This window comes from Grus americana, chromosome 3 (genome assembly GCF_028858705.1).
Source record: "Grus americana isolate bGruAme1 chromosome 3, bGruAme1.mat, whole genome shotgun sequence".
Classification (NCBI taxonomy): Eukaryota; Metazoa; Chordata; class Aves; order Gruiformes; family Gruidae; genus Grus; species Grus americana.
The window spans coordinates 29,417,260-29,429,370 of NC_072854.1; the positions used below are offsets into that span (position 1 = coordinate 29,417,260).

Genomic DNA, 12,111 nt, shown 5'->3' on the forward strand with positions numbered 1-12,111 from the left:
TTTTCCGCTTGGGCATCATCGCATGCGTACTATCCGTTTGACATACCTTGTTCACAATAGGTACCAGTTGTTCCAAGAGGGCAGTGACACGTGTAGCCGTTTGGCAGTGGCACACAGGTACCGCCTTGCTTACACAGATGTGGAGGATCATGCTCTGGTTCACATACTGACACTGTTTCTGTGCAAAATGCACCTTTCCATCCGGTGAGGCAGTCACAACTACGGTGGGTAAGTGAAAGAAAAGAACGCAACATTATTACCAAAACAAATCAACATGTCAGCAGAATGTAATCAAGATTTTCAAGTTTGCGTACCTGTGTTTAGTCATCTGATCCAAAATGATTAAGAGAAAAGAGCAGTAACAAAGTTTCTCATTTAATTTTTTGATATGTTTATTTTATTGAAAAAAAATCTACTCAATAGGAAACATTTTATATTGAATCTTAGCATTACAATATTAGCATCCAAAATAAAAAAAAAAAACCACAAAAAACCCCAAACCCACAAAGCCAACTTGTGGCTTTTTTGTGTTTTGCTCTACACATAACTCAAAAAGGCCTTGGCTTCATAAACGAGGAGGAGTCAAAGTGGATACTACAAAGGCAAGGAAAGCGGTGAAGAGCAGCCATAAAATAATAAAAAAACCCCAGAGGTCAGTATAGCGAACTGCTAAAAATTCCGAAATTTAGCTAGTAACAGGAGTCTGTCAGCAACTGCCTTTCACTGTAGCCATTATTCATTGGCTAAATTCTTCTAACTGGCACATCAGAGGTAGGTTTGGTGAAACACTTGATGGAAGAGAGGATAGTGGATTTGACCATGAAAGAAGTTACAATCTGAGTGTTATGTATCTGTGATTGTAAATCTATGCCATAAGCAAATTGTCTAAATTGACTGAATCATGGGATTTGTTAGTGTCCACTACTCTTTATGCCTTTCTTTCATCCAGGCCGGGAGAATATAACAAAAAAAAATCACACTAACCTTTAAATTTAAATTAGTATGAATTCTATAGAAATTGTTAAATACAGAATACGCTTGGCATTGATGTTAAAAATGCCCTCCTTACTAAAAAGTTTCAAAATAGTTAAAATGAAATATGTTGGACCTGTTTGTATTTTAGAATTTAGTGACACTTTATGATAAAATTGTTCCCCTCAATAAAAGCACTCACTGATTTTTCCCTGGAATTTTTCTCTCTAAAGGCTAAGAATGAAACCTCATATATTTTGATTGATTCTTAGCCCCTATCTTTTTGTATATGTGCAAAATCTTGGAATTCTTCTTCAAACTCACTGAGCTATACTTTCTCCATTAATCAGCCCACTGTTTCTGGGCAAAACATAATGAGAAATCTGTGAAACTCTGCTGTTTCACCAAACCTTCAGATCAGACAACAACATGTAAACAAAGCACAGCCAACAAGCCCTTCAGAGTGATAAATAGCTATTTGGAATGAAGGGGAAAAGAGGACAGGACCTTGCAAAAGCAAAAGCACCTCAATTCATCAAAGTCACCATCAGAATGCTTTCTGTCTCAGCTATAAATGTTATGCTTTGATGCATGAAAGCTACTGAGAAGGGGAAGTAATTTCACTCCCTGAGTGGCAAACAGAAATGTCCATTTCTTGTGCTGTGACGCAGGGTGTTTGGAGCTGAAGCTACTGCTGTTGGGCAGCATACACAAAGGTTCTTCCCCTTTCCCTTGCTTGTGTCTGCATACGTCTGTTTAAGTTTGGTTTCATTCTTGTCTTTCAGGACCTAATAAAAGTTAGGGTTTTAAATGAATTGAAAATTATTTGCACAGAGCTGAACATGTTTGCTGTGGCATACAGTGTCAAAGGTCTATGAACAAATGCAACCTCCTCTGCTTAACACTCCTAAGCAAGTTGGACTGGAGTTGAGAAGTTTAGATCCAAAATTTCCTAATCTTTAGAGAGATAAGGGAAGAGGCAGCATTTCAAATCCTTTCCACCATGTGGCCTGCTGTGCTGGTCTAGTTTTCTCTATATTTTCTTGGTTGTGGTTGCTTGTTGTTTTTCCAGACCAGGAGAACCCAATGTCTTAGAACATTATTAGTGCCTTCATTCTCAGGGATTTAAAGACCCATTTAGAATCATAGGATACCTCAAGTTGGAAGGGACCCGTAAGGATCAAGTCCAACTTCCTGCTCCTTGCAGGATTACCTAAAACTAACTCATATGATTAAAAGCATCATCCACATGCTCCTTGAATTTCTTTAGATGTAAGAGGTGAGAGACATTCAGAGATGGAAACATCTTATTTTATGTTACGTTACGTGCCCAGATGGCCTCCAATTGCCTTCCTGGAGGTATGTGAGAGAGGCAGCTTGAGACCAGGGAGACAAGATTCTGACAGACACTACTGAATACTCAAGTTTAGGCAATGGGATCCTTGAGTAGGTGCCTGAGCTCATACGCTAGTCAATGGTGATCCAGCGGAAACAGTCAGGGGAAATGGAGCACTGTCCATCCCACAAAGCAATACAGGCATGACTCCAATGATGAGGTGCTGCATTCGATTGCTTCAACACAGGCATTTAGTGCCATCTGACATGCCATGGTGTGTCTGAGAGATCTCTGTGAAACTAGGAGATAAGACAGAACAACTGCGGAGCTCTTTTGGACACCCAGTGAAGAACAGGAAAGGTGTCCCAGCATCTGTGCCATTAGAATGCCAATGTTTAGACAACTGGAAAGGCCTAGACCTCCATTGACTGTGATAGGATCTTACACATTTAACTCACCTGGAGACACTCTAAGTTTATGTATCTTAGGAGCTAAATCTCACCAAAAGATGCTTACCTATTTTCAGGGGTTTTGAAAAACATGGTTTAAACTGATTCTTCTATACTCCAGCTTTTGAGTTTCTCAACAGCAACTGCCAAAATGTCTCTTAATTTTTCTATAGGATATTTTTAGGTGGAGGAAGGATAAGAAGGCTTTCATATACAACTTTGATAGTGCGTCTGAGAGGAAACCGGATAATCTTGAATCCCCTAGTTTTTCACAGGACTCTTAATAGGGTGCATGTCACAGCATATCCATGGCAAAGTCAGCCAGTGCAGGAAGCAAGAACTCTCAAATTCACAGCTCCCAGAGAAACAGAACAAGAGATCACTTTCAGTTCTGGAAATTTTAGATGCCACTTCAAATTCCATAATCTTCGTATTTAGGAAGTTAAAGTATGGTTTGATTAAATGTGGGGTTTGGTTTTTTTCTTTTTCTTGTTTGTTTTTTGTCAAAGGCTTAACAGTGTCATGCAGTGTTCACAGAGTGGCTTTCCAGGCCCGAAGTCCCTTACCAAAGCCAAACGGAGTTCTCAAATAGGAAACACAGTTTCTGCATAAGTAAGGACAAGTTTACATCACTGTTGATTATGGACCAAACCTGGAAATTTACTATATAAAAATTCAGGCAATATTTTAAATAAATAATGAAAAGTAATTTCATTTTATAAACTATGTAAGCAATATGTCTGTAAGTTACTACACAAAACCCTAATCAAACTAGAAACATTTCTTGAACCTTACAGGGAAATAACCAAAGGTCCTACAAGATTTTTGTGAAGGAATTGAAAAGTTTGCTTCTATCCAATGTGGTTTCCTAAAGTAAACAAAGAGCATTCTTACATTAAATATAAAAAAATATCATGTTAAAATGTCATGCTCAGTGCTAACAAACCTGCAACCTCCAATTATGCAAATGTGGTGTCAAATCAAACAAGCAGTCTGATAGCAGTAAAGGAGGGATTCAGCCCTGCAAATTCAGACAAGCGAATTTAGGTGTCTACATGTAAGATGGGCATACACTCAATGGACATCAGAGGCTCAGTTAATTGACAGAAGGAACTCTCACATTTGTCAACATCATATGGGTATCTCAGATACTGCAGGACATCTGAAATTCATATTGATCTGTATTGGCCACACCAGGCTACCCAAACTACTGCAGATTTCTGGATATAGTTCTTAAATTTGTATTGTATTGGAACTGAAAAATGCTGAGCAACGGAGGAGATCTCTAAATAAAAGTGGTTTTAAATTCAGGCAGTAGAAAACTACAGCATTAATGAAAAACAGTCTATCTTCAGGCTAGAAGGTGAAAAGAAAGAAATTAAGATTGGAAGGAAATTAACTATATTTAAACAAAGAGAACAATGGAATGCTGCAAAAGTGTCCTATTAAAAAAGCTAAATTGGATGACAATTTTTAGATAGCAAATCCACTCCCAAAAGTAGCAACTTTTATTGATCTAAACCACAACGATTAAATAGAGTTTTCCTTACGAAATATAAAAATATACCTTTGCATTAAAAATTGGTTCTGTCCTCGCACTGAAAATTAGTTCTAATTGAATCTAACCCAATAATGAAACTACAGCAGCTCATTTTATGGGTCATTCCTTTACCATATAGGGGTATGATTCAATTTCCTAAACGGTAGTGGCTAGTGCTGTTTGAAAGCTATAGAGTACTGAGAAATCCACATGAGGCTTGGAGATACGACAGAAGACTTATGTGAGTCCTAAGCTCTTCTGAAGCAGCAGCTGAAGGCCAAATGGTCTACCCAGGGGTATCTAAAGTGACCCTACATGCTTACATTTAGCAGACTGAATCTCGCTCATTATGTCTGATGTTCTGTTCAAAGTGCACACAAGACATACTTGTTCTTTTACTTCAACAACAAGCAATAGCCATAACACATCATAGACAATCTTGTTATATGTAATTTTCTATTGTGTATGATTCTGTGTATAAATAAAATAACAGAGGATATTATTGTCCCTTGAACAAAAAAAAAAAAATCTTCATTTTTTTATTAAAATATTTCCTCTTTGTTTTGTTAAAACATAGTAGTTGTGCTCTGCTGCTGGCCAGAATGTAAAGTTTAATGCTGTATATTTCTGCTTCTATTTAAATCAAAGCATTATCCCTATAGCAACTGAATCTACAGCTTAATGGCACTGCACACTTTCTGGCAGGGTGGTGAAAGCAAGACATAAAAATAGCTCAAACCAGCAACAAAAACCTCTGGAGAGATCTTGTTTCAGGAGAAAAAAATATTTGAACACAAATCCAATTCCCTCAAGGACTCTGCTTTTCAAAGGAACACAGATGATTTGAAAACGGAACGAAGTTCCCTCTGAGAAAATGTGAGACTGTATTGACAGCTCCTATACATTGACAAAAATGATATGCATGCTACCTCCACACCTCTTTGGCAATACTTCACTTTTTTGTGAGAGGAAAAAAGTGGCCATTCCTGGTACATGCATGCATATATACATAGTCTGTGAAGACCTAGCTGTCCTGTAATCTGAGGAGTGGAATATAATTCAGTAGTAGGTCACTACAAATAAAAAAACTCCGAAAAAACAAAACCCCCCAAAAAAACAAATTACCCCCCCAATCACCAATTTTATAACAGCCCCTAATCAAGTCTGGAAGACAAATTATGAAACTATAATGATGAAAAAGAACCTTGTCTGTAATATCAAGCTTCCAGTGTAGCTATGTCACCAGCTGCCACTCTAGCCTGCTACACGCTTTTGAAATATTCTCTAGATCTGGCTGGTGGTGGCTCTGTGTACCTTATAGACACAAAGATGACTTAGCACTGCTGGGTAAGTTGCTGAAGCAAGGATTCAGGTTGGTGTAGGTGGGCAGATGGGAATGGCATGCTTCAACCCACATTTCTGTTTTTTTTTTTTTTTCTTGCAGTTTTAGTTTTGTATCCCCTCTAATATGCTCATAAGTGAAAGAGTGCCATTCTGCTTTCTTGCTCCTCAGAACACTCTGAATGTCAAGGGTTTAACAGTTCTGGAAGGATCCTGCAAAGTGCAATATTGGGACATACTGTAGCACAACAATGAGAAAGCAATCCCAAATTATATCTTTCAAAGCATTTCCTTCATTACTGTATGTAAGAGAATATAAATACGCTCATAGGACAAATGGGGAGGGAATTGCATGCTGCGTCTTGAGTGAATTTTCCAAATTTTAATACAGACTTACTAGCTTTAGAAACACTAGTTTTGTACAAGTTTTCTTACAGATGAAGATTTGTCCCAGGGGCAGCAAAATCAATTAGCATATTATTCTCTCTCCCACACACAGTTAATAGATTGTTTTTAGCTTGACAGGTATGCAAACTCTTTTCTTTGCAGCACACAGAAGGACGGGTCTTTGTTGTTGTGAAGAAGAATCATACACAGAGGCTCCACAGTGCAAAGCCTGTCTTTTTCTTCTTATCTGTCTTGCTGTCTGCAGTGTTTCCAGTCAGTGTCTTCAGATGTTTTAAATCAGCACTTTTTTTTAAAAAAAATATGCAAATACGTGTAAATAAATGAACACATGCAGAAGCACACAAGGGGAAGCAAGTCTAATTAAGCTTGGCATATAGTTCTAAAATCAAAAGCACTCCTTAGCAAAGGTTTTACAGCTGAGTTACAAAATGTTTGAAGACAAGATTTATTACAATAGAAGTGTTGACACACAACAGCAATTTGGAACTGCAAATGTATTTCCTTCTTGTATGCCTTACAGTCTGGACACTAAAGATCCATCTACACTTACTGATAAGGCATGAAAGACCATAGACTTGTCTTCTGGGCCAGCTGTCCTCACCACCACTTACTATCCCATAGATCAGCGAGGTGAACAGCTTATATGATGAAGTGACGTAGTTCAAACAATTTAAACATGAGATTCTTACCACCACACATTTTTTTTTTGTTTGAAATGGATTAGGAAGGTCTTACATGAGGAGGCCAGCCAGCAAATCTGGAGAGGCAATGATGAATGAACACTTGAGAATGGATGAAGAGTGACCACGGAAGGTGCATTTGAGACTCAGGAAAGTATCCACAGAAATCACAACCGGAAGCACAGACAACTGTGTGTATTAGGGAGCTACTGAGCAGGAGAGAAGGATGTACAGGTGCTACATAAGGGAGCTCCTAAGGATTTAAACTGGCTCAGAACTTTCTGATGTTGGGTTCTGTTTACTCCAGAAAGGGATTCTTAGGTGAAAATACTAATTTCCAGGAAACAGAAGTCACCTATTTTTGCTGCTTAGGCCACATTCAGACATGAAGCTAGTCAAGCTCTACTCTTCATGATTTGTTCTCTTCTAGCTAGGCTGCTCACTTAGTTTGAAAAAAAAGTCTTTCCTAAACATCTAGTGCTTCCCATGCATTCTGTACTAAGTCTGGATGCCAGTGACTTCAGTGGAGCAGAACCAGTCCATGCAATTTCTTTAAAAAGTTCCCCCAGAAGTGTTCTAGCATAATTTTAATATTTTAGTTTTGATTTTATTAATGTAAGATTAAAATTCTCTGTTTAACTGAATGAACCCTTCAGTAGTTTTCTTTCTTTCTAATAAGATGACAGGCTCCTGGAGACTTCTATTATCAAGACACTAAATAACTATAGTTATCAGCCTGGAGATGAGTCTATGCTGTAGTCTACAAAAAAAAAAAATAATTATACTTACTAAACAGTAGAGCCACCTTCTATGCACTTCCCACCATTTCTGCATTTTATTAAACTGCATGGGGAATCTTTACATTGTCCAACACTGCGACCAGAATTGGGGTGCCCTTCTGGAGTCCCTGGTGATTTAAATTCTTGATTCTTGCTGGTGCGGACTTGAACATCAAAAATGCAACCTCAAAAGTAGAAAGAAAAAAATAAATGAAGTTTAAAATAGATACAGGAAGTCAAAACAAACCAAACAACAGGACAGTGTCAACTGTCAATGAATGGGTTCCACCATTAGGCTGAAAAGGACCCCTTCAGGGAAAGACCCAGATTCTCCCCTTCGGTCCTTAGTACGTACAGATTGAGTTGCACATGACCACATTTTAAAGTAGGTGTATGCTGCTCCTTTATGCCCTTAATCTCAGAAAATAATTCAAAAGTTTAATGTGTACTAGTAAGGTAAACACTTCCAGGGCCCGTTACTTGGTCCTGCGGGCAAGTGACCTAGTGTAGTCACGATTATATTACCAAACTTTTATTACTTACCAGAACAATATAGCTGCATCCAGACCACTGATGGAAATGGTCCCTAGATTATGTTAAATACCTAAATACACCAAAGAATTGTTTGGAAAAATGATAGTTGTCACAGACCAAATATTTGTCAGGGCCCATTGTATGAATTAATTTGTAGAGATGATTGAGTGCCAGTGCCTGGGTCTATGCCCTGACATTCTTTCAATTTGCTAATACATTGGTATCCCAAGTGAAAAGAGGAGCCAAAGCTTCAGAGTGAAGCAGATATGTTCCCTGCTCGCTGCTTCCAGGCAGCTCCTGCTTAGCCCGTGGGCTTTCTGGGGATTGCCTCTTTGGAGAGACTTTGGTCTTCCTGGTGACCGCACAGGATGGTTAGCCTTACAGGTCTAACTTAATTCATCAGTATTTCTTAATCACGTTCCCGGACCACGTGCTTATTTATATACTGCAAAGCTGAAAATTATGCCACATATTGTGTCTTTTTGGATCAACCCCTAAGTAACTTTTCAAAATATACCTGAACATCCAAATGATTTAGAGTCACATTTAAAGATAGCCTTAAGCGCTTTTGAAATGTCATCCAGGCCTATACGTAAATCTATACAATTTTAAACTAAAAATCAGGTTTTGAACCTGATATATTACAGTGCAGTAATGTATTTGGAAATGCTCATACCTTTCTAATCCTGATTTACACAATTTAGCTGAGATATGGTGAATTCCCACAGTGCTTGAATTCATGAGAATAGCAGGTATGCAGTAGTGCATACCAGAGGGTCTCTGCTTAATACTAAAATCAGGAAAAGGATATGATATGGAGATTGAAAGTAATGATCAAATTGTTTTTTTTAAAAAATCACTTAATATGAGTTTTTGCATGATTCACTGAAATCACATAAGGAAAAGACTTACACCTGAAAGACACAATGACTGTCCAATTGTGATTTTTTTTTTTCTTTTTATAATCACATAATTTGTTGGAACAAAATGTAAGTAATATTTATAGCAAGGTAACTATTTTAACTATAGTTAGAACAATGTTAGTAAAAGTAGCTTTCTTAGGCAGGCTTTTTCCATATTACACACAGTTTATAGTTCCGTTTATACTGCCACATAACTGGTAATTCAAAAACTCATATTAAGCAATTTAAAAATAACCTAATTTGATGATTATTTACAATCTTCATATTATTGCTTCTTTGCTTTTAACAGTGTTGGTTTTAGGCCACCATATGCTCAGTAAATCCTAACTAATGTTTCATCTGTTTATCAGCAGCAGATAAAGCATGTTCTGTTCTCCTGAGTCTTGCTGGAGTGGTAAGAAAAAGCAGCCCAGAGCTTTGTGTAAACAATGGAAAGCACAGTGAGTACCCAAGACCTGGTCAGGTCATCATGGAAAATAAACTGGCATTTGTGTGGATGACTAGTTTAACTGCACCAGCAGAACATCTAGGTTAGAAACAGTTCTTGAGCACTTGTAAACAAAGGATATAGTAGGTACAAGAGGTTTTTGGCCCTGCTTTATGAGTTCAACTGAATTTTCCATTTAGTTTTCTTATTTCTTCTAATTCTTAGTCAGTGGGATGCAGATGAAGGACTCAGAGCAGCAATTTGAGCCTGTCGTAGCAAGCACTATACAACCTTCTTCAGAGGGATCAGCTGATGAATGCGCCTTCTTTCTGACCTGAATTCCCTGTGCTCTGCCAGTACAGGGCCTCTTTTAATGAGAGGCTGCCAACTATTCTGAATAGCGGAGAGGTTTTCTGACACAGCCAGGTTTGCAAGAGGAACTCAAAAGTTAAGTTTCTGAATTTGTGAGTTAAACTTGATTTAATCCTGAAGATCAGAGTTTGATGTGAGTGAGCTGAAATCAGATGCAACACGACTGCAGTCACAGAGGACACACTACCTTTTTGTTTGTGATCTTTTGTCTAGTGACTCCTTAGATCACACCTAGAGCTTTCTGTCAATGACTGGTTTTTTACTCTCAATTTAATTCATAGCTTTCACCCCAGTTAAGCAGCGCTCACAAACCACCAAAAAGCCACCAACAACGGATTAAGGAAACTTCAGAGATTATAATAAAAATTATGACTTCATTACTCAGCTTTACTTTTTTTTTTTCAGATATATCCTTATCATACAAAGATATTTTAAAAAAATTTCTCACTAGTCTCCCTTACCTGCTTGTAAGTACTTGGTACTAATTTGACTGAAAAATACACAAAGCAGGCATTTTCAAGCAGATGTACTAAAAATGCAGCAAGAGAACTGACAGAAATAGATGCATAGATAAACTGTGGTCTATCTGAATGCAATATTGAATTTACACATTTCTAAAATTCTACCTGTCCTAAAATGCTTTGGTTTTCTCCTGTTTTTCTTGACTGCTTGTGAGTAGCAGGGTGTTTGTCTAAAAGAGTAGATGCTCCCCACAATGACTACCCAGTGCTGCTCTGAGCTGTGACCCAAATACCCAGAGGGCCTGTACAAATCATACCAAACTGTGATGCAAGAGGCAACACTGATTAAAAACTACTTCAGAAGTCACTTTCCTTCTGTGACGTCTGTGATGCAGGAACATAAAGAAAAGTAGTCTTTGCCCTGGCAGGCTTGCAATGTATTCTAGCCTATTATGAACATAGACTTTGACCACAAAGCTATATTTGTATCTATTTGGAAATCAACTGAGTGCTGGGTTTACTTTATTTTAAAAAGTGACTGCAGTAGCTGGAATTTACTTCTTTGCAGAATAATTTCTGCGAAGAGGTGGCTCTTTCAGTGCAAAAGATGTTCCTCAACAGTTCAGCTTTATGGTAAGAGCTTCTTTTGCCTTTTTGGTCCTCTTCCATTTAATACTATTTGCTGTCGAACAACAGATTGCTTCTATAGCCATACTTCATCCTATTTATGAACAGGACCACAGGAACAATCATTTGCTCCTCCCTCTTTACTCTTCACTTATTTCTAGATGCAAGCCCTGACTCTCCATCAATCGCTTCTATGGCTAGAGACTGCATCCTGCCGTCATGGTAGCACAGAGCACGAAACATCAGAACTTTCCCTCTTTTTTTCTCCGTGGAGGACACCACATTTCTCTCTGCCTGTCTCAGAGATGCAAGGTCTGGAAATTCAGCTGTAACTTCTTGCTTTTTCCAAATAGTTCTCTATCTTGTTCTGTGTAGGTGAGTCATACCGTTGAGACCTGAACAGGAGCCAGCTGGTTTTATACTCCATTTCAGATTGTCCATAACGAGCAGGCTGACTCTCTTTGGCCACAAGACTTGCAGCTACCTAAAACCCACACTGACTTTTTAGAGCAGCTGCAGTATGCTCTGCTACACACCTCAGAAAACTCTCAAAGGTCCCTTGTTTACACCGTTATAGGACAATGAAGAAAAGCCGGACACTTAAGTCAACTATCCTTCCATGTTCCCATTTACAAAAGGCTTCTGTAAGCCCACAAAGAACTACAAATTCAGATGAAGCTCACAGTTCAGAGCACCTCAAACTCCACATGAACTTGGCTGCTTCATCTGAGGTCTACCTTTACTAGTTTCTTTAGCTTCTCACAGGGACTGAAGGAAGTTTTCTAAACTGCTCAAGGAACCATCAAACATTCTTCAGCCTATCAAAAGAATCTGTAGGTGCTGATCCTCAAATTTCCTGAACTTAAAATTCCTAATATTTTGATTATTAAATTACAGTTTATTAAAGACATTTATTTTCAGTTTCCTCCTCCCCCCCATGGAAATTACTTGAACAACAACTGCTAAAGGCATGCAGGTAAGGGAGGAAAGGGTCTGAAACAGGAGCTGTACAGAGTAAAAACCCTAAATGATTGCACACTGACACTAGGGACAATTAGTCTGCAGCAGCAAGGCTAACCTCAGTGTTTCTTGATACAATAGCAATTGCTGACAAAAGGAGAGGTACACTCTGGTATTAGAAGCAAAATGGTTTTAATAAATCATGTCTTTAAAAGCAGCCAACAGCAGCTTTCCAAAAGTCTGAGTGTTTTAATCAACTATGTGCTAGATAAATTTATCTTGACTGTCACTTCCAGAGTTTT

The 12,111-nt window shown here is 38.2% G+C and overlaps 1 protein-coding gene across 1 annotated transcript in view; it reads right to left on the reverse strand.

The window, feature by feature from the left end:
* EYS (eyes shut homolog) overlaps nucleotides 1-12,111 on the reverse strand; it is a 916,770-nt gene that overhangs the window by 26,592 nt on the left and 878,067 nt on the right. The window contains exons 46-47 of the mRNA XM_054819879.1: nucleotides 7,516-7,690; nucleotides 47-219 (exon numbers count right to left, since the gene is read on the reverse strand). Coding sequence (XP_054675854.1) covers nucleotides 47-219; nucleotides 7,516-7,690 — 348 coding nt within the window. The remainder of the gene's footprint in view (nucleotides 1-46; nucleotides 220-7,515; nucleotides 7,691-12,111) is intronic.